General features: G+C 38.0%; 1 protein-coding gene across 6 annotated transcripts in view; it reads left to right on the forward strand.

The window, feature by feature from the left end:
* TENM1 (teneurin transmembrane protein 1) overlaps positions 1-24,145 on the forward strand; it is a 452,127-nt gene that overhangs the window by 279,103 nt on the left and 148,879 nt on the right. For all 6 annotated transcript variants that reach the window (XM_085060418.1, XM_085060417.1, XM_085060421.1 and 3 more), the window contains one exon: positions 19,527-19,767. In XM_085060418.1, coding sequence (XP_084916544.1) covers positions 19,527-19,767 — 241 coding nt within the window. The remainder of the gene's footprint in view (positions 1-19,526; positions 19,768-24,145) is intronic.

Below are 24,145 nucleotides of genomic sequence, written 5' to 3' on the forward strand. Positions count from 1 at the left end.
ATTGCCCACCTGTGTTAACAAAATGCTTGTATTTGGTGTTGGTTACATGCTGTTTTAGCCTGCTTCCATTTGAGCTCAAGGCAAGCTTGTATTAATGACATCCTAATTAGTGGGCTTAAAATTTATGTCAGGTACTCTACTTGAACTGCATCTCCACAGAAGACTGGTGCTTCTGCAGTAGTCTTGGTGTCCCTCATAGGTCTGAGTTCTTTGATAACCCTCTTCAATTGCCAGAGAGCTCTTCCTGACCCAGCAATAGCTAGAACTGAGCACATAATGTCTTGCTTTCCCCTTGTGACAGGAAATTTTGCTACTTCTTCAAGTGTATGCTGTTGAGAACATTTTAAGTATCTGAAAACAAAAAAAAATTGGTTTTTGTCATTCTCTGCCTATGAGATAGAAGATGGTGAATTCTAAATAAAACAGAATAAGGTATTTGTAGTGATATTTGCATTTATACATGTTTATGGCAGGAATGTAATGACAAGTAAGATGTGAATCTTTTGTACTAACTGTTTTCTCACTTGTTCAACATACCTAGAAATTAAGATTGCTTCTTCTGCATTGTCCGATCTCTTAATATACCAGTGGGGAGCCACTGTCTGGCTGCTTTCTTGGGTTCTTCTGTTCTTAATGTAATTCAGCCTCAGTGCATTTCTGACCAGTTCTTTCATGGCATGATTCTGAGATGCAGATGCTCAAGAAAATCCCAAGTGCTGGAAGGATGAGTACCTTTCTGTTTGTGTAAATTGACACATTGACTTTAAAGAAAAGCTAAGTACATTTAATATTGACATCAGTCTTATATATGCTTCATTGTATGGTCCCACACAGAATAGTAATGCAAAAAACTACTTGAACAGTACAATTTGTTTTGTATTAATATTTAATCTGATACCAAAAGCACTTAAAGGAGCTGGGGATATGAGTCTTCTATTAGAAATGGCTTCTTTGTTGCGCTGAGCAATTGCTACCCAAGTAAATGAAACCAAGAAGTTTGTTCAAGTATCATTAAGTTTTAAAAATTGTTCTGCTGGGAAAGCTTTTGTTCCAGTTTCTGTTTTTAAAGGTTGTTTCTTCAAAGTCAATCAAAAAGCAACTTCCTTGATGTTAAGCACAAAGGTACAAATTAAGGCTAATAAACTGATATTGAGTGAGTCAGAGAAATACTGATAAATGGGAATGCCTCTGAGAGCATTCTGCAGCTCTGAGCTGTGGAGGAACTGGACAGCTTTCTAAAGAAAATAATCAAATCAATGAGACATCAATTATTAATGTTTTGTAATGCTGGAAAATTGGAAGAGCTGAAAGAAAATCAGTATGGTGCTCCAATCCCAGAGAATGATGAGCACACCCAAGGTTTTGCAAACAGAGCTTTCCCCAGATTTTGCCTGGGAGTATGTTGGGAGGTAGTGCTGACAGGGTGATCTGAGGATTTCAGCTTTTGTTTCAAGTAAAATAGTGTTCCTCAGTCATGGGGAGGTACGAATGATTCCCATTGGGCCCAAAGGCACTCACAGGGAAATGGATTAAAAGGCTTAAGAAAATCTCATAATTTAGAGCCATACCTAGTTTTTTGGAGCTTTATTCATTATTTCTGAACAATTGAGTCATAAATACTTTTTGCATCCCTGTGTGGTGTTCAGTGCCTTGTTGATTGAATATTGTAATGTTTGCATTTGACCACACAGTCTGGCAGCAGCTCAGGCCCACCTCTTAGTCCTTGCTGCAGCAGTGGGCTGCTGGCCTTTGCCACACACTGCTATTGCCAGTAGCTATTGTTTGTGCACAAATCAGTTGCTCATTGATTAATGGACTTTGCAGGGCTAGGAAAAGTAGGTACTAATGCTTGAAACAATCACTTGACTGCCATTCTCCCCTCCCAGATTATACCTGGGGCATGGGTAACTGGAAAGTGCCATGAATATTGGAAAAGGTCCTTCATTGCCCAAGATGGATTACTGCAAGTTGTGCATTATCTTAATGTGTCAGCCAAGCACATTTTTTCCTTTCCCCCATCCCAACCACATCCCCTTAAGGTCTTTCAAGTCTCTTTTCCTAAAGTTTAAAACTTGCTGGAATATTTTGAACTCAGAACTTCTACTCTGAAATAGACCATATGCTCCTTCATGAGTGAACTCCTCACAGTTTCCTGGGCATTCTGATACCTGAATTCTTAGGTGTTTGTGTTCATTCTGTACAGAACACCACTTTGGCCATTAGCAGGTAAGTCAGGTCCTGATGCTGACTGCAGGCTGGACAATTTGGATATGCTCTTCTAAAGTAGCAATATCAAAATCAATGAAGTAATTCCTTTGGATTCCATCTGAGAATCTGTTTTTTCACTCCAGTTCTGACACAGACAGATGGTCTTTCATACAGCTGGAGCAGTGTTTCGTACTGCTATCTCAGATCTCTTGAATTTTAAGAAGGTAGTTTTTATGTTTTCAATTGTCTTAGTAAGTTCCATTGTGTTGCACAGCACAGCGAGTGGGATGATGATGTGGGTGCTTTATATACTAATTTCGGCAGTAATACTTTGCAGCAGTGCTTTGAATGTCTGGGGATGTTATTGATTGGCATTCCATTAGTTTTAAATATTGACAAGAAACTGTTCATTTATTTAATGCATCATTTTTGTCACCTTGTTTAGGCTATGGAAAGAACCAATCTATTAACTTCAACCACAATATTTATGGATAAAATCCTTAAGCTTTAAAATTATAAATAATTAGCTGTTGTCACAGCACTAATTATTGTACATACAGTGTCAGCAGGGCTATAATCTATCTGTCCAATATGTATTCTACTCAAATTGCATTAATCATAACTTGCTTAAATGTTAGCAAATGACTCTGCAAAGTACTCGCAATAGCAATTCTTGCAGCCTAGAAATAATGAAGATGTAAATCACTTCTATGCATCATTGCCATAATATTCTTATGATAGGATGTGAAACTGCTGCATCCGCTTTTATACCAGTATTTAAGATGGATACTCTTTGTGATGGCAGCATGGTGTAGTCCCTCAGTTTATTTCCAACTGTGTAGGGCCATGTCGTAGTCAATTGAATTAGAGAATTTAGATTTATTTTTCAAACTATTCATGAAAGTCAATACTAGTCAAGTATACTCTAAATTCAGAATAATATTGCATACCTTTTTAACATGGAGCTTCACATTAGCATGCATGCTTAGAGTGGATTTTAACCTGTGAAATTCTGCATGTCACATATCATAGTGTTCAGGTTTTTGTGTGAAGGTTATCTTCTCACTTAGTGCAAATTGTCATGGTCTACTTGCATCAACAAGGATATGCAATTTTATATGACAATTTATTGCTTCAGGACTTAATTTCATATGCACTTATTTTACAGTGTGCAATTTGCTTGATTCTTATTTTGCTTTGTGTTGGAGTCCTTTTTCCTTTGTATGTTGGCAATACCAGCTGCAACATTTTGTGATCAGCTCAAAAGCAAACACTCCCACAAGCCTGAATCTAAGCAGAGTTTATTGAAGAGACCACCAGCTCAAAGCCTTTATCCATATTTCTTCCTGTGGGAAAATGCTGTAGAACTATTTTCTTGTCATGCATGTTTCATTTCAGAAGCTTCTGACTATTGTTGAAGTGAGAAACCTGAGCAGCCACACCAGGAGTTGAGTCATGGTACCTGTGGGGCTGAGGCAGGAAGGATGAAGCTGAGCTAGTTTGCTTAACTGCTGGGGTTTTTGTTGTTTTGTTGTTGTTTTTTTTTTTTCCGAGGCAATTTGATTGTTAAATTGTCAATGTCTATGCCATAAGTTCCCATCCAAAACTTAGTAAATATGCAGAAAATTTATACTCTTCCGAGGTGAATTAAAGCAGCAGTATTTTGGGAAAGTTTTCAAGCTCATCAAACACAAGCTCAGTGGAATTGAAATTTTTGGATGCTGTAAATTCCAGTCCTTTTTTGAAGAGTGTCAGTACTTGGAAGGCTTGAGACTTTGTCCCTGAATTTTGTTTATCACAAGGTTATCAGACATTTGATGGCTATCATCATGGCTGGGAATCTCAGGAGAAGGGGATTTTAAAAGTGTTTTTATAAACAAAATGAACAAAAGTAAGACAGAGTAATAATGAGGAGCTGCATTTGTCAGCTGCTTTCTGAAGTGTGCCATACTTGTTGCTAGGATAATGGAGAAAATTAATACATCCTGTCAGGACCGCATGACAGGAACACTGAAAAGCTCTGAAGTGACTGTACACAGTGGAATAAAGGAAATCCACTTTGATCTACCATTTTTGATGTTTTATAATTGCACTTATTATCAGGTCCTTTACTCTCTTCTTATTTGACACAAGATCCATTATCAGTGACAGCGTGAATGCGAACATGGGCTTGATTTGAAAAACTACTTGGGATGAGGTAATGGGGGAAAAAGCATTTTGTTCCTAACTGTTGAGAAAAGAAAAAAGAAAAATGAAATCATTTATGTTAGTGCTATCAGCTAATATCTTCCGAGAAATGCTCCCCTTCCAGTATAGTATTGTTTATATGCTGTGTTTGAGTAGAGCTTGTTTAATTAGCTCCCTAATGAAATATTGTGTAACAAAATGGAAATTTATCATTTGCTTTTATGCCTTTGTTCAGTGACAAATAGGGCAGGTCACTGTGCCCAGCCTGGACTAGGCACCATTTTCTGTAGTGCTGCATTTGAATAAAGCCCATTTAATTTTTTTTTTTTTTTAATGCTGTCTATTGAAGATTTTCAAACAAAGGGATAAAGTGCTGTCCTTTGAGCTTACCATGCTGTCTCTTATCTCTCCTATGTGAGATGAGAAGAAGTACTGCTTCACAAAGAGGCAGATTACCAGGTATCTTGTCTTTTATTAGGCTGTAGAGTAGAATTAGACTGTTTTTATAGCATCAGGAGTATGTGCATACATTCAGAATTCGCACAGTCTTTCTCTTGTAGATTAAACAAAATTTTAAATTGGTTATTCAAATGGACTTGAAGTTATGCACAGAGTTTTACTTAGTTCCTACTGCAGTCAACAAGAAGCTCCTGTTGGCTATATTTAGTCTACATTTTGTTTACTTGGCTTGGTAGGTAAAGCAATAACTGACCAGAGCACTGGTGACACGTCAGTCGAGGCACACACACTGCCCCAGGCACCAGTGCCACACAGGAGCCCCTGCACCCCATCACAACAGCTCCCTGACTTCACAGTGCAGTCCCTGACAGAGAAATCTGCCTCCCTGACTTCTGCCTTGCATTGAAGTGTTGCCTGTATCTGTATGGTAGAGCTCTAAAATGTAAAATCCCATTTCTTTGAATGTGTGCAGAAACCCAAACATTTCAGGAAATATGTCAATGATTGTGACATTTCCCCAAAGAAGAGGTCTCTGTTTGGAGGTGAAGCTCCTCATCAGAGCAAGAGACTCACACAGGAAAGGCAGTTGTCAAGATACTCACTTGGAAAGTCAGATAATGGTGAGGAAGAGGGTTGCAAATGATACCCTCCTAGCTGGTACACAATTCGTCTTCTCCCTTCCTCACTCTCTAATCTCTTGCAAGCTACTTCACTGCATATAAATAATCAAAGCTGAGCCTCCCATGCTCAGATGAAAGCTGTAAAGATTGGCTTTCTAGATTTATGAGGAGTAGTGTTTCCTCTGTTTTCTACCCTTAAGTGTTCTCTGCACTGCCTGGTTATGCCTGTATGCATTGGAGTCTGGTGAGCCATACTGTCAAGTCTCAGGAAACTTGTCACCCTACATTCACTATTGCCAAGCTTAATAAGACTTAGCACTTCTGTAGTGCTTTTTTATGTTCAAAGTATTATAGGAATATTAAATCAAATACTGCTCTCAGCTGAACTGTATCCCCATTCATTGCTCAGTTTTGCTTGACAGTAAGAACTTGGGACAGAAAATAAAGGGCTTCATTGCACCGGTGGAAGCATCAGCAGAGACTGAGAGGGAAGGAATGTGTTACTATGCCCATCAAGAGAGTGCACTTGGCAGTTCCCTTGCATTCACCTGGCTTATGTGAAAGGAAAAAAGACAATGCCTCACTCCATCTATGCCTTACCCTTCCTCCTTCTGGGTGGGGAGCATCTCAGTGCATTGACTATAATGATGGGAGCTTGCCTCCTATTTTTGGTACACATAAGGACCACTTGTGCTCTCTGTGTACTTCCAGCTGTAACTTCCTGCAATCCTGTTCTGGAATCTGTGGCATTCTGGGTCCAGAATTTTCTTATAACTCAAAAAATCTGTTATGGAAATCTTCCAGATTATTTTGGCATACTCAGTGATGATGTGGACAATATCATTCACTTTAACAGCAGCCATTCAATGATTCTCTAGTAATATAACTTAATATAGAGCATCTTTGTCTTTGACTAATGCCTGGGGGGGCTCTTACAAGGAGACGTGAAGTTTTTTGGTTTTTGCTGTTGCTATGGGATTGGAAGGGTTTTCTTTAGGGAAATAGAGTCATTTTGAAAGCAGGGTGACGTGTTTAGTTTTGTGTAGTTAAATCATGATAATTTTAGTGCCGCCTTTATAGCATGTGAAATGAAGCAAATGCTTCACAATGAAGATGAATGCAAACATACACAATGCTGTCATCCTCAGGGATCATCTGGAAGGGGATGAATCACTAATCAGTAGATGAATAAACTTCCCAAACCATTTTACTTGTTATTAATGTTGGAGCCTGATCAATACCATAAATGTCAACTACAGTTCTGTCATTTAGTTTACTCCCATGAAGTGGATGGTTTTTTTTCATTAGCTATGCTGTCACATGTGTGCAGCAATGTTTTTAATAGACATGGTGTAGCAATATAATCATATTGGGCTATCGAATTGCAGAGATACTCACATGAGATGAATTCTAGCTCGGCAGATGTTCTTTGTGCACAGGCTCTTTGGGACCAGTGCCGTTGCTTTGCAGCTCGCAGAGCGAGTCTGGGTGCTGGCACATGCACTGCAGAGCTGAGCTGGTGACAGATCCTTCCCTTCCCTCTTTTTTCCTGTCTAATCAACAGGACAGAATTAGAGCTTTCGAGATCACTGCAGGCTGTAAACTAGCCTGGAAGTGTCTCTGCAGCCATCTGATGTTCCCTCCTACATTAGGCAAAATTTTCATCTGAATTTGGACTACAAACTACCATACAGCTGGCTTAGATTATGTCTTTATACTCTTTTTTCTTCTTTTTTCAGCTGGAACCAATTCATTGACATGTTTACTCGAACATTTTTCAGCCGTGTAGTTTCTTCTGCAGTAGGGTATGCTTCATTTTGATAGATACGCAGTGTGTTGCTTTTTCTTCAATATAATATTGTAAAAGACAAGAGTGGAGGAGGAGGAGGAAAGCTATGTCTGAGCAGCCCTCTCCTTTTTGATGTGTATGATGCTTTTTTCTTTCCTAATTCCTACTTCATCTGAAATTCTGAAGAATTCGATTTCAGCTGAATGCTGCAACCCACCTCTAATAATTTCTTTTAAAAGATCATTTTGAAATTGTATAAGCTGAAACTGCCTACTGATCTTCATCCATTTTGTTCATCTTCATTGGTAAAAGGTAACTATTGCACATATTATTGCCAGCTACTTCCTCCACTTCCCTGCTGTGTTTGCTTTATTTGCATTCAGTTTGGATATTCCACAATAAGGGAAGGCAGGTGGATGAAGCACAGTGCAATGAGCAGAACTAGTTGTCCCATCCTAGTTTCCTTGGTTATTCTGTTATTCAGTGCTGTGAGATGTCTTTGGCAGAGGGTGCTTTGTTACTTGGTTATTGCATCATTCAGATTGAAGAGCAGGAGTCCCATTTGTACTGCTCACAAAACCTGTGTGAGGTTATTTTCCAATCTTTTCTAAGAGTCACGTATTTCAAAAGACTGCAAGTAGGCATCAAAATTAGAATTTAAACATCTGTATGAGGATCAGAAGGAGTCTATTCTCTTCTGGACGGTAAATCATGCAAAGAGCTTCAAATTGCTGTTCAGTGTCAATACCCAGCTCACTCTGAGATCTGCAAATGAACTATTTCTTCTTTAGTTTTTAACTTTTGCATTACTGGTGGTACATAACTTCAAGGCAGATCCATTCATTTTGTTTCAGCCATCAGAAGGGATTGCCTTAAACTTATTTCACCAGTTGGCTGAGTAAATGATACATTCCTCTTACTTTTGTCCTCTGACTAAAGCAACTATGATCTGATCACATAGGAAGAAATTCACCAATGCCTGGAATTTGGTTGAGGTTCTCTGGCTGGAGCAGGAAGTGATCAGTGAGTGCAATTTTGCTCCATGCTATTTTAATAATGTTCTAAAATTAAATGCTTCAAGATGATGAAAATTTTGTTTTATAAATAAATTGAGGAAATATCAGCCTACCTTCTGTTGTTTCCACTGGATAGAAATTAAGTGAAGACTTTTGTGTGTGTGTAAAATGTATGTTGTATACCTGTGTGCATATACTTGCTTTTTATATGTAGGATTTAAACTTAGATACACTGAGATTTGTGTGTGTACTGCCTGCTTACTCTGTGTGGATGAATAATTATCTATATAAAATCTACACATAAAATATTTGCAACCTTCTCCTCTCAATGACAGTTTATAGCAACAAGTTTCTAGTTTAAATTTGTTGTTCAAAACAAACCCAAAAAACCCACGCTAGAGTATTCCTTTGTATCAGTTTTAAATTTCTCTCCTAACAGTTTCATTTAGCGGTGCACTGTACTTTTATTGTGAGTATAAATAATTGTGTACCTACTGAGCTCATTATGTTGTTTCTCTAACATTTACATCTTGCTTCTCTTCAGATGACATAATCTGTTTAGTGCAACATCACTAATCTACTCATCTGTTTATAAAATCCCTTCTATTTTTACCATTTTTTTTCTGAAAAACAAGCGTCACGAATAGAACAAAGTATTCTACAAGAATGTGTATTTGAGGATTTAACATGATTTACCTTTTTACATTCAGTCCAGTTTGCTTTTATTTTCCATGCTGCTACGTTCTTCTACTAAACCTGTACGTAGAAAAGAAGTTTTCATTGAGCTGTTTGCAGACATACCCAGGGCCATTTTCTGAGGACTTGGAGTTAATTTAGTTCTCAGCAATCAATTTGAGGTACCTTGCCTTTGCCAATATGAATTTTCATCTGCTGATGTATGGTCTATTCACATACCTCTGCTGGACCTTCTTATTTTATGAATTGAAGTAAGTTTGTGCCAACATGTATTTTACTAGTTCAGTGCTTCATTTCTTTCTAAATTATAAATACAATAACGCTGTTCCTGGAGCCGAATCATACAGTGTTCTACAGCTGATGTTTTGAAGAGGCAAATTTTGTACTTCTAAATATATTAAAAATAGGTATGCCCTCTCAAAGTTGGGCTGTTTTCTTCCATGGTTACATCTAACAAACCAAGGCAGAATAACATAATTGAAATCAATGGAGTTAATCCCATATCACACTGTTGCAACTGGAAAAAGAAGCGGGCCCTAAATTTACCCCTAAATCTTTCAAATAAAGCCATCTGCTCAGAAGTTTGGTCACAACAGGTTTTAAGCCATCATCCTGGCAGTAAAAGGAAAATGAATGATTCTGTGTGGCATACAGCTTTTGGTACATAAAAATGAAGCAACCTTAAAAACCTATTGACTTTCCAGTAGGTTATTATTTTCTAGTAGGTGACTGTAGTCTATAAAAGTCAAGCCTGAAAACAGATGAATGTAAGTTCTTTGAAGTTGCTATAAATTGCTGAAATTTGCCTGAATACTTACTGTGTAACACAATAAAGTCTGATGTTTGACCTCAGAGGTGTAAAATTAATGTGAATCCATAAATACACGGGCTCAGTTTACAGAGGCACCATATCCCAGATTTTCTAGTGCAGGTGTGCACTGTTATTATCAAGACAGTGAAAGCCCTTGGTCAGTAATTTTTTTCCCTGGACTTTGTAAGTATCAAAATGTGTGAAATACCAAGTTCTTTTCAAAATTCAAACATTGAGCTGCCTGCAGAAAGTTTCCACCCATGTCAAGTGGCCAAAATCATCGGGTGTGAAATTCTCTAAGCAGTATGAGGAGGCACTCGCTGCCTGTGCAGTGCTGGCCCTGCTCTGCGAGTCTTTGTTCTGGCTTTATTTTCATGGATATTTCACACTTTCAAAGAGTTTTCTTCTAAAAGCCCTTTTTTCTCTATGTGAAATTCTGAAATATGTAGGAGTTTGGCATAGGATTCAGAGCTGAACAAAGACGAATAATCTGTTTTCTTTCAAGAACCTGAATACCTGAGAAGTTAGTGGGCTTGTTTTTCTTGGGCTGTAAGTACTGTAAGTTTCAGTTGAGGTATAATTATTTTTATATCTTGTTATTATAAAAGCTAGCTAGCTTCACCTAGTCTGGAAAGTAAACAAAAATAGCTAATAATGAATTCTGAATCATTTTGAGTTAGGTTTCAGAATGGTGTGCAAGTATTCACTGCATCAAGCTCTCAGACTTTGAATCAGTTAAAGGGAAATTTCTTCTGTAGGAGAAGGTGAGAGAACTTTTTTCTTAACACCAACTCTCCCACTGTTTGACCCCAAAATATTAATTATTTTTTATTTTGAATGAGTGTCTTGATAAATCTTGGGAGTCTTTATTAAGGATGTCTTCCCGTTTGATGTTTTCTTTTGTTGAGGTTTCAATTATTTAATTACAGGTCTTGATATGAAACTAATCATGCATGCATCCGTATGAAGCTGGCATACTGAAAGCATAAAATCATTAAACAGTCATTACTATAAACTGACGTCGGCCTGTAATTTTTGCAGTTAACGGGGGAGTTGATGCTTGGTGAACAATCCAATTAAAACTGGCAACAAAAGACTTAAAATGTCAGCCAAATTGCTTTTTAATAGTCAACGCAGCCGTCACAAAACATAAACATTAAAGTCCCCATAGTAGCATAAAGCTTCATGGTGAAACAATTCTAGAAAATGAATAATAATTACAGTATCCTGAGAATTCTCTTAATAGATCTGCGCTCATTAAAATACTTTGTTGGGTAGATTCATATGAAAAAGTATTTTTCCCTTGATACTTCTTTATGCATTTGTTTTGAAGGTTTTATTCAGTATTTTATAGACGTAATTTCTAGTAATATTCAAAAATGTGTGTCTTATTTACAATGAGTTTAAATAACTGTATAAGCTTTGAGTGAAACACAAACATGTTGTGAGGTGAGCTGAGGATACTATCACAAAGAACTTTTATAGCCTATTAATGCTGTAAAATAATGTCATCTTTGTTAATTTTGAATTGCACCAGATTCCTTTTGCAAGTTGAGCCAGACTAGCAGGAGAGGCTTGTTGAACCTTCCTGGATGAAGTTAACCAGATGAATCTGCTTCTGCAACAGTGGCCCTATTGGTGCTTGATAGATGCTCAGCTCAGAGCTGCAGAGATGATTACAAGAGTGCAGGGCTGCTAACAATAGACACCAGAGAGGAGTTAAAAGTGCTGAATAGTTCTGTGGAGGCAGGCATAACCCCCAGGTTCGTGGAGAGGTTGAAGAAGCATATTGGCATTTCAGAAAATGCACATGCTTTCTTCTAAGAGCCTAAATATGCATTAGAGAGACTGATTTGAAAGCTGTGGCCTTGTGTTATGTTCATTTTCAGGCATTACATTACCTGTTTCTGTGTTGTTATTCTGTCTTTCCCTACAGGAGTTTGGCTTTTCTTTGAAAAATAATCGATTGGCTGTTTACCATCAGTTACACGTGTTCCATTGTCTTTCCTCCCAGCCAGCTCAGGACTATAGGAGAAGTGTCAACATTTCTAAAGAAAATGTTAACAAACATCAATGCAGGAATAGATCTCTTTGTAGAAGTATTTGTTTTATTTGTGCATTAAGTTGAGAGGGAGAAGAACTAGTAAACTGTCTTCAGGGATAAAAGGCAGGAGTAGTCAATCAGCTAATTCTACCCTGTGGTATATCCTTTAACTAATATAGTGTAATTTAGATACCATGTAAAATCATTTGGTGAGCAACAAATAGCCTTCTGTTATGCTATCTGACAAGTACATGCAGCTTCCTTAAATGGCACCTTGTAATTCTAAGAGTTACCAAGAAAAAATTGGCGCTAACTATCCTACAGCTAAGGTTACCATTCTTCTTTTAAAAAAAAAATTGTTTCCCTTTTTTAAAACAATAATTCTCTGTTTAAATAGATAATTAAAAGATAATGTGCCATTAATGTCTATTTAAAAATTTGTTTGTCTTCTAAAGAAAAACTTCTTTAGAAGAAAAAGGCAAGTATGTCTTTTGAAACTGTGATGACAACAAAGCCCTAGCTCTGTCTCACTCCAAATAGCTCCAAGGATCTTGCACTCAGTAATTTCAGGGCCCATCAGGGTTGAAGTTTGGGTCCTGATGTAACTGGCAGGTTTAACCAGGACTTAGGGCTTATCATATTAGCATATTTCTGTAGAGCCACAGAATAGTTTATGTTTGCAAAACTATGAATCAACAAACTGATGTCTCTTGTGGAGGGGCCGTAAGTGGAAGAGGATTTTGTACCTTGGTGACCTGGTGGGACTCATGTCACTGTCCCCATCCCTGAGGAGACAAGTACTAAAAGGGAAAAATCTTCACCTCAGCCCTCAAAGGGCAGAGAGCTCAAATGCTGCAGGGCTTTATGTTATTTGGGTCTGTACCAGGGCATGGCCTCAAGCAGTCTTTTTTTTCCTGAAAATGTTGCAAAATAACAGGAACACAGATGAAGCAGGTAAGAGGCAGGCAGGGTGGTGACAAAGTGGTTTAATATGTCCATATTCATGATATTTCCACTGACCTATTGGGCTGAATACACAGTGTATTTCAATATGATTTATAGTTGCTAATTCCATTACCCATAGATGCCTTTCAGGAAGCCCTCACAGCTAATGAATTTAATAACACAAGGGCCAAAACTTGAATATTTATCACCACCGAAAACCATCAATAACTGCGAAAACATTAATTTTTACAGGCATGACTGCTTGCAACCTATTTTACCAATCATAAACTGCTCTTTAATCAAAATCTGTTCACCTCTTAGGTCATCAAAATTTGCTGCCAGGCTACTTGTAAGTGCCTGGCTTTTGCAAACCTAGATGATAGGCTTTCTCTGTAAACTATAATCTCTCCCGCTTTGTTGGGAGTTTTAGAATAGTGATTGTACTATCCCCTGTGAGTTCCCACTGATAGAAGTTACAACTTGTGATATTGACTGAACCCAGCACTTTTAAGTAATGGCAGGAATTACACATTCTCCTGAAAATATCACCTTTAAGCTGGCTGGGAGCTGTCAATCTTCGCTCTGCCCTTTGAATGCTGTGTGATGTTAATTGTACCAGCAGCTGCTTGATCTGCTAAACAAACTACTGGAAGCCTGAGCTGCTTGTTTAGGCTGTTCCCTCAGACTCCATCAGGACTGGAGCAGTGCTTTTCTTCTCCCTTCACATTTTGTCCTTGACCTCTCTGACTCAGTCACCAAGGGGCCTGTCTTTTGTTGGCAGACTGTAGTGATTTAAGGGAGTCCTGTCTCAGCTGGATGGGTGTTAGAATCTGACAGATGTACCACCTGCAATGAAGGAGAGGGAAGGGAGTGAGTAGAATAGTTTCATTGCAAATTTTTCACGTTAATTGACATAAATGTAAGCATTTCACATAAATGGAATGTTCTCCACATAAATATTACACATAGAGCACATTAGTACTTAACAGCTATATGAAGAAGTGCCATAGAACAAAGCTATAATTCAGGCAGTTCAGTAGAATAAAAGCACCTCAGGAACTGTTGCTTTTCATTCCCCTCTGGCAATGTTTATTTCATATGAACATGCATTGGCATGTTTATATTGTCAGGTGCTTCTGCATGATAACATTTAAACCTTGCATCTCACCCACAGTACACAGCATTATAACTGAAACTCGTTTCAGGTTACAAACTGCAACATAGAGAGGGACATTTTATAGTGGAATGTTTATGACCAAAATTATTCTACTTCAGCAATCAGGCTCCCAAGTTAAAACACTGAGTGATGGAGTTAATTAAGGAGGAGTAGTGCTGTTGTAGCTCTAATGCTCTACAGATATAAGTGCCTCTAAAGTGAGGCAAAGTTTGTCAGGAAAGGTAATGTCTTTCATTGCACTAGCTGATACAGCTGCAGGGGGGAAAAAAGCTAGCTTTGGGCCCAGAAGCCCTTCTTTTGGTTTGAGTATATTAACATTTCTGTCATCAGAAAAAGCAGAAACACTGCCCCACGCGCACCTTAAAAAAAGAGTATATCAGTCTTATTTCAAGAATTATGCAAAGTAAAACTGACAAGTTAAGTATACAGTACAAAGACAACAGATGCCAGAATTTTTTGAGTCCCGAAAGACAGAATATTATTAAATGTATCCCACCCAGAAACTTGGAAAAGGTGGCCATGTGATAGTTCCCTAGAGATAAATCACTGCCTTTCCTTCTCTAATGAGTTCTAACCTCCATTCTTTTGCCTGATAAAATTCTCCCACATCTTTCTGCAGCTGAGTCAAGAAATAGCTGTCTGCAGACACCCTTTCGAGACACTTCAAATTTATTTTCCAAAATGCTGAGATCTCAAGTATTTTTTTCACTTTTGTCATGCCACTAATGGAAGTTTTACCAGAAATGGAGCCCAGCAGTGTTACCATCCTGATGTGCAATGATAATGGGAAATAACGGACAAATGCAGAAGTCTTGATGATGAAAATTCCTTATGCTCACTGTTGCTAAGGCTTTTAAGGCATTAATACTTGATATCATGTGCGGGTAATAAAGTCTACTTATACTGTTTGACTTGTGAAGATTTTCTAGTAGACAAGTAATACAGCATTTATTTGTTAGAAATGAATCAAAAGTATAAATTAAAATATGGGAAAATCCCAGGCTCATTAATCTACCAAATAAGTAGGGACTCCAGAAGGAATTTTAGCCAGGTTTAGTGCTATATCACAAGAGATTGTATTAAGCAGCATTAAAGAAGCATGATACATTCACTTCAGTAAAAACTAGAGTGTTTTAAAGAGAGATCTGCTGGTGATGGCCCCATTGTCCCTTTTTCCTCTGGTGTTCAAAACTGGGTAATTATATTTTTGTAAAGTTTCCTAGAATGAGGTCCAGTATGAGTGTTTACAAAATATAGTTACTTAGTTCTTATAGAACAAATTAAGCTTTTAATATGAAAACATTAAAAGGAACACAAAAAGGAAGTGCTGCCATGCTAAGCAGTCCTTACTGCTTCTACACAGACCTTACAGAACTTTCCAATACATAAAGAGGTTATAAGAGCACAAGAAGGACTTTTAACAAAGGCATGCAGTGATAGCAGGAATGGATTTGAACTGACAGACAGCAGATATATCAGATATTGGGAAGAATTTCTTCCCTGTGAGGGTGGTTAGGCACTGGCACAGGTAGCTCAGAGAAGCTGTGGCTGCCCATCCCTGGCAGTGTCCAAGGCCAGGTTGGATGTGGCTTGGAGCCACCTGGGATGGGGAATGTGTCCCTGCCCATGGCAGGGGCCTTGAAACTGGATGATCTTTAAGGTCCCTTCCAACCCAAAGCATTCTGTAATTCTAAGCATGCTTAAGAAATAATCACAGAGCAGCTTGTAACTGAGCAGTAGTATACCCACAGAACTTTTAAATAAACTGAATTAAACTCCCTGAACATATGTTGCTATCTCGTTCATTAAATAATGGGTTGCCAGCTGATTCATGGCACTCTACTGAGACACATCCAGTAAATTTAATAATAAAATCCGAACATACCAAGAAATAATAAATTCAGGAACTGAAAAAAAATTAAAATATTTCAAAAGCACTGCAGGTTAGATGCAAACCTTTTATGGTTCATTACATTTTAGTATATTCTCTCTGATATACTTCACCTAATAACAATACAGGCTATTGTAGCCTTGTCAGTAAATGATAAAACAGTTCAATTACCTTGTCTTTTATATGGATCCAAAAAGTATAGTAAAGTATATTTCAAAACTGTTAGGAAAATAGTTCTGCCAAGGGTAGGGTAATTTTCAAAACTAACTTTAAATTATGTGCTAACTAGTTGATTAAGCTGTTTATTTCATTTTTGCCTGTCTGTAAGGCAATTTGGAAACATGTTTATGATTACAAAGGCATTTTAGCCTGACTCTTAAGGAAAATGAGTTTATGTTAATGTCCATCAAATTAACACTTACTGTGTTATTCTTGTTACTGAAGAAGGAAAGCAAAACCCCTAAAAAAAAAAAAAGGCAGAAAGAAGTTTGAGTAGAGTTCGTGAAATGGGTGGGGAACGTGCAAGAGTTGGAGTAAAAAAAATCACCAGAAGGTTGTCTGGATCTTTTCAGGAAACAGTTCTAGATGTGCTCTGCTGAAAGGAGAGGACAACTTTAAAAAAAAAAGTTACTTCTCAGGGGAAAGAATTCAGAAATTTTCTAAACAGTCCCTTTGTCTATAAAAAAAATTAGCTAAATGCAGATGAGAAGGACACTGATGAAGGCCAAGGGAATCACTTCTGGCTTGGTTACTTCTCAGGAAATCTGGTTTGAAGCAGATTATTGCAAGTGTAAAGTTTGGGCTGAAGTAACGTTACAGAGCTACATTTTCAGATAAATGGGAATTTCTATCAAATCAGTGAACACAATGAAAACAAATAACACTGTATTTGCATGTCATGCATAATTTTTTTTATATACAAGAATTAAAAAATCTGAACAGCATTAGCAACCATTAAAAATAAAAGCAGGAGTTGTTATGGATAGCATTAGGTAAGCCAGTTCCTATATCAGTCTTACGCATTTTGGAAGCTTGTTGGCTTTAGACAAATTATTTTGCATAATCCCTTTTTAGGTATTTAAATTATTTTGCAGTAAGTTATTAAAGTCAATTATAAACAGTCTGCTGTTTATTTAGAATCCTGAAGAATCCTAAGTGTGTATATTTAGATTTAATGCTGTTTTATATCCCAAGCAAGATTTTTTGTGTTATAAAAATAAAGTTAATGAGATATAGACTTAGTTTCAAGCAAAATAAAAACAACTTTGCCAAAGTAGAAAGTCTGTAAAAACTAATTGGAAACTCAGGCTGATTCTCAGCATAATGAGTTCGCAGTGCTTCACTGAAATGAGGGTCTGATGAAGAACACTTTTTAAATCACCAAAATAATCAGACTCCAGTGTGAGGTTTTCTGTGATGCCAGTAGCTGGATGAAAGGGTGACAAGTGTGATAATTAAAAAGGAATCCCCCCAGGAAATTTGATGTGTTGATGTATTGTGATAAATTGCACTGGGAGATATAAGGTACCCTACCAGCCAGAGAGAGAATTTATGGTTCACAAAGCAGAACCAGTCTATTGCATGGAACAAACTAAACTCTGTCAATTGAGTGCCATCGACAGGATAGGGACGGGACAGATAAAAGGGGAAGAAGGGAAATAAAAGATGTGTTGCCATATAGATTATACAGGGTTTTTTCCCCAAATACCTAGAGAAACTGTTCAGCATTTACTGCATAGCTCTTGATGTACCTTGTAGTGTCTGAATATGTGTCCTGGCAAAAATCAGCATTTTTCTAACAGGACAGTGGCACAACCACTGAAATTGCTTGTCATGCAAATTACAGGTTGTATAATAATCCTGCAGATTTTCTGTAGAGCAGCTTTAAGATTGATACCTTAAGTAAGGGAATGTCATTGATCAAATACGTGAGGATACCGGACATCAAATATTGTGTGCAAAATTGGGGTAGCTCTCAATTCTGAAATAGCAGGATACAGGATTTACTGAGATTAATTATTATATGAAAGTGCCTTAGCAGATTATTTTGGAGCCCTGGACTGTTGACTCCAGTGATTTAATTTACTGAGGTCTCCAATTTTCTAATATGCTTAGAAGTGCTTTTCTGGTGTATGCAAACGAATATTACAGCGTAAACCTTAGTGCAACTGTAAGAATGCTGCCTTGATAAAAGATCAATGAAATTAAAAGGATTAAGCCTGGGCCAAATCTGTGGCAGCTTTGCTTACCACAGCATTGAAAAGCTTATGTGGAGCACTAAACAACCTTGTTTCTCCAGTTGGGGTAAATTGAGACAATCACTGAGAAAAAGGCGCTTTTTTCCCACGAGGGAATACACTTTTATCTTTCACCTTGAAGACAAATCATGTCATAATGTAAAGAAAGCATGTGTTGTAAACGCATGGCAATAGTTCCTTGCAGGGAGTTTTTGCATGTTCATCAGACCTTTGCTGCAGCTGGATATGTGCAAATATAACTGGCCATCTGCTAAGGTAAAAGAGAGAGTGAGGATGAGTGCAGAAATGGGATAAAGCTGCATTAGACACTGAGGTAAAGTAGCTGGAGGAGTTTCAAGTTAACAAGTTCGCAGATCACTCAACCTGGCAGCAATTTTCACCACTATCTTCTTTAGAAAGCATTTGCTATTGTCCATAGCTATGTGTTTGGCTGTGGTAAGAGTCTTTGGAGACTCTTGTGGGGAAGTAGAGAAAACAAGGTTTTACTGTTCCTTCAAAGTACCATTGGACCGTCTGGGTGTCTTTGTTGTCCTTTGCAGGAGGATTGAAACTCAGTGTCTCAGGCTGAGCCACCTTGAGCCATGTGGCAGCGTTTGTTAGACAGGACCCTGTGCAGATACAACAGCCCTTTGGGGTGCTGGGGGGCAGCCTGAGGGTCCCACAGGGCAGTGGCAGCACAGAGAGCAGAGCCTTGGGTACCCACCACACACATCTTTCCCTCTGTCTCCTTCTCAGACTGGTCCAGTGGCTGTGAGCTCCCTCCCAGCTCATCTGTGTTTAGATGACATGAAACTTTTTCTCTGGGTGTCTGGATCATTACTGCATTATTCTGAGAAAAGAGACCTTTTCTCAGCACTCATTTAACCAATGCAGTAACAGACACCAGAAATGTGTTAACACTGTTTTATGAAAGATGTTTGTTAGGTGCCCAGTAGTTATTAATTTTCTCTTTCAAATTGAAGAGCAAGACTAATTTTTATACTATTTCTTTCATAGATGTTTTAAATGAGAATTATACCTTGTGAAATTAGTTGGTATCCGTGCTGCAATTCAGTGTTAGTTTATCTGTTCTTTATTTATCCCTAAAAAATCCTGACAAAATAAGTGAAGGGCAGCAACACCTTCCAATGGGCCAGGTTGCTCCAAGCTCTGTCCTTCCTCGCCTTGGGCATTTCCAGGGATGGGGCAGCCACAGCTTCCCTGGGCAACCTCTGCCAGGTTATAAACAATAAACAACAAATATTTGCTTCTTAATATCTCATGTAAATCTGTCCTCCCTCAGTTCAAGACTTTAGCCTCCTCTTTCCTTTTCTAATTAAGATGAGCACAATTGAACCCCTAACCGCAAAACATTTAAAGACCATCTCGATCTTTCTAGAACACTAATCCTCTGTGTGTTTCTGTGCCTTTTCCCCATCGTTTCAGACATGCCTGGCAGCCCCCACAACCAGTTCACCTTCCGGCCGCTGCCGCCGCCACCCCCACCGCCGCACGCCTGCACCTGCGCCAGGAAACCTCCACCCTCGGCCGACTCGCTGCAGAGGAGATCCATGACCACCCGCAGCCAGCCCAGCCCCGCCGCCCCCACGCCCCCCACCAGCACTCAGGATTCTGTGCATCTCCACAACAGCTGGGTCCTGAACAGCAACATCCCGCTGGAAACCAGGTAGGGGCCAAGGAGCTCAGGTGTCGAGGGGAGAAGAAACAAGCGAGGTGGTGATGGGTATTACAAGAACGTCGTTCAGGGCATGCCAAAGTGTTTTGATTTGAGGTCATCCCAAGTAGCCACATGAGGCCCTGTTTGCTTGATTCATCTAGATCAGTAATACTCAAACAAGCACATTATGCAGAGTTTTGGAAGATAGCTGTTTCTTTAAGGTGGGTAGGTTGCATCGGTATTTTAGGGTTGTGCGCAGTCAGGATTTGTGCTTGTGTGTTTGTCTTGCCCTCCCACATTCTCCCAGGACCATTCCATAACCAGCAAATAGAACTTTGGTTTCATCACTGTACTTGGGCACTTCTGGAGTTACACAGAGTTAGGAATGGTTGGGGTTTGAAGGGACCTTTGGAGGTCATTTAGTCCAGTATAGCTTTCCCGTGAATAAGAAAAGACTAGAAACAATACTAAAATAATATTTTCCTCAATACATATTTAAATACTTTATTGCTTATATACCCAAAGAATATAATTTGATAATCATTTGGTAACGGTAAAACAACAGCAAGCCAGGTATTGAGCATGGCAAGACTTATTTCTGGGAGCTGGGGAAAGGAGGGTTCAAATTCAGGATCATTCACAATTTACACAAATAATCTACTCTGAAAAACAATTGATAGCAAACACATTCTGTATTCAGGCAATTTATATTTCAGTACCCAAAGCTCTGCAAAATTTCCTCTGACTTCTTCACTATAATAAGCTTGTTTTTTTTGTTTGCTACTGATAAGTATTAGCTAATTTGATGGCTTTCAACTACAGCTGTGTTTGCTGACTTGATTTTTAAAACAGGATGTTGATTTTCTTCAGTCTTCTTCCTCTTTGTCGTGAGCAGAGCACCAGAAGGTTTTAACTAGGGTTTCCTTTCAGTTTTGTCATTGTAAAGCACATAAAGTTCAAGGGTCTGTGCAAGTGGTGTTTGGTGAAACAGATAAATTTCTGACATCCACATAATTGGATCCAGAAAAACATAAGGTATCATGCATGGAAATGTTTGGTGTTTTTTAACACGTGTCCAAGGCCTGGTTATTGCAATTAATCACTGAAACCTAAATTTTGTTCTTTTGTAATAAGATGGTTTTATTTTATTACAAAAATTAATCTTAGTATGCCTCTTTAAACACTCGACTGATGCTCATCAGAAGTGTCAAGTTTTAGTTCTGCTATTAAGTTGGGATTGAAGAATACACCATTTTGTTCTGAAGTAAAACTTTCCTTATGTCTCTTAAGGACAAATCTCAGAAAGAACCAATGAGGATGGAAGCTTTTCTGCAAAAGTGGATATAAACAAAATTTTAGTTTAGATGGTCCTTCTGGAGCCAGAAGCTTCTGCTTACACAGTCTCTATAAAGATAAATCTCTGTCATTTCTGGTGTAACAAGCTTATATATCAATCTGTACTTCCTGCTGCAATAAAAGTCATCCCTGGGTATTCTGTACCCATGATGAACCTTTTGGTTCTCTTCAATTAACAGTCAGGTAGACTTTTTTTGCCTCTCTGCATTCCTGTTCATTTCTATCAGACTTCGTTGGGGGAAAATACTTAGCAATTTATTTTTCTTTTGAGTTCAGTTTAACTTTTCTGGTTTCTTACTATTTTTTTGAAATTTGAAGCTTCTTGTAAAGGACAAACACTGAAATATATAGATATTATCTCTAATTATATAAAGGGCTGTGCAGTGAATTAGTAATTCAGACTGGAAAACATCCTATGGGTTGCCTGTTAGTCATTCACGAAGTCTGGGAATCTTCCTCATTCCAACCCTTCAGTGGTTGTTTCAGCTGATTTGATGCCCACACTGGTCACTCCCAGCAGTCTCTCACGAAGCTGAGTGAAAGGCTGGATAATCCAAAAGGAAAATCTGTGAGTCTGTTTGCCAGGATGTATCTGCAGTTTCTGTGCAGACAAGTGCTGTAGGAGGGGAACACTGTGATAAAAAACATTCGTGATCACCACTCCCAGAAGTCCATAGCACACAGCACAGCCTTAGAGAAAATGAAGGGCTTGCAGCTTGTTTTTCCTTCCTTTAACAGGGCATGATTCTGCTGGAATTGAACAGGCACTTTGGCATGATATCTGGATTTCCTTGCTTTCCTTCTCTATTAAGGTTTAGTTGTCCATTAAAAATAATCCTATGAAATAAGGGAGACATTTTAATGATATGTTTCTGTGCCAAATCTTTAATGATACCAAATCTAGCTAATATCTACATACTTAATATATTTAAGCAGATTATTTTTTGTTAAATTTGGAACATTTGCAATCAAAAAGAAGACTTAGACAGTAATGTATTCCCTGCTGAAACAACTAGGCAAAAATCAGAATACACATGTTCAGCTTTTCTTCCAACTGTATTTCCTGTTAATCCATAAACAGTACATGTGTTTGATGTTTTATCTACTGCCATAAAATATTAGAGAATTTTCAGACACTAAAAGATTCCTAGAACTAAGCATGTGCCTGTAAAACCTATTCACTCTGGATAGACAGAAATGAAGCAAGTTTAGGAGTCTGCTCATAATGATAATGTGTCATACTTATGTAAAAGAAAATTCTGTAGTCCTGAAAACGTTTGCAGTACTCGGATTAAACATGTACTCTCACATTAGAATTTGAAACCCTAGATAAGATGCCAAATGGCTGCAGTAGAGACATATACTGTGGTGTACGTGTTTGAATTTTTTCTTGTGCAGTAAAACCTGGTTATACTTTTATAGAAAAGGGCAAATCAGAAGTTTTGTTTTGTGCTTCATCTAGAGGTATTACAGGCACTAATCTGCAAAGCAGTTTTATCAGGACCTAGCTTACTAATGCAACTGGTTAATGATGAGACTGACTTGGAAAGATGAAATTATTCCTAAGTCAACTCCTAAGTCTAATTTTGTCAAAACCAAAATTAGAGTCTATCTGTGTGTCATTGCCAAGGCCAGTTCTCAAACTCTGGAAGTTATTCTGATTATAAGCAACCCAAATGAAAACAAGAATTAAGAACAGCTTTAAAACTCCAGAGGACATGTCATTGAGCAGCTGCTGGTGAAGGAATTGGAGAAGACTTGTACCTGTAGGAGGTGTGACAGCTCAAACTGATAGTTGTGCTGCAGCCTTCAGCTCTGTAATGTGCAAATGCAGGCTCCATCTCTGCATGCACACCCAGTCTGGGAAAAATAAACACATCCATTATTAAAATTACTTATGAACATGCAGTAATTTCATTGTCATGCAGAGAAATTATTTTTAAGCATTGCCATAAAAAGACTGCAAGGATCCCTCATACCACATAAAAACATGGGAAACATTGATTCTCCTTTTTAGGATAATGTTATTGGGCTCTTATATAAATTGATTTTTTTCTCTCTCCCCCAGAATAAGGTACTTGCAACCTATTGTCTATTCCCTTCCTTTCCACTAAAATAATTGTTTTTTCAGGTTTCATAGATACTTTGCTCTAATGCTTCATATCTTGTGATTTACAGTGTAATACATTGTCATTATCTCTGACAGCCCCATCTGAACATAGCTTACTACTTTTTATGGAGTAAGTATTAAACCCTGATAACTCAAAGAAATGTTTTTCATTTTCTCCATGCCCTGCTAGTTAACTTAATATTTGTTTCCATATCTTGCTTTTCTGGTTTGTTTGTTTGTTTTTCTTCTGCTGTTTGCTATTTATTTGACTTCAGTCAAATCCCCATATAAGAAGTAAAATCTAGATGTTAAATAGAGATTTTTACCTGACATTTTTTGTTACCCTCTGGAAAGTCTGTTATGGCTCCCTTGTGGATAAACCACTGGTCACACTTATTTTGAGTTAAGTTTTGACTTCGATTACCAAAGCATTATAATTTTTAAGCTACCTGTCTAAATCTCAAAAATTAGCTGAGCTTGATCTTTTTCAAAGAGGGGTTTTTATTCCTGTTTCGTGCGTCAATATTTAAGATATTTTCTTGTTCCTTCCTTTTTAAAATCAAATTTCTTCCTAGTTCCTCTAGCCCATTTAGCAGTGTTGGCAGTAAGGTTAATGCTGTGCTGAATGGACTGAAATCTCCCTTCACTGCACTGGCAATGAGCCAAGTCCATGGAAAAAGACAGCTTAATTTACGCAATCTTATCACCATGGTAATAGCTCCTCTAAGGGGACGGTGAGGTACCAGACCATAAACCTGAGATTCAATTATCATTAATTTATATAAAACTTTGAAGTACTAGGATAGTAAGAGGAGTATTGGGGGTTCAAGGCAATTATTATTTTCAGTTACACTTCAGCAATATTTCAGAGCCCTAAAGTTTGATTGTGCTCCTAAACACTTGAAAACTTTGGGAGTTTTT

Source organism: Lichenostomus cassidix, chromosome 4A (assembly GCF_008360975.1).
Source record: "Lichenostomus cassidix isolate B80296 chromosome 4A, HeHo_3.0, whole genome shotgun sequence".
Lineage (NCBI taxonomy): Eukaryota > Metazoa > Chordata > Aves > Passeriformes > Meliphagidae > Lichenostomus > Lichenostomus cassidix.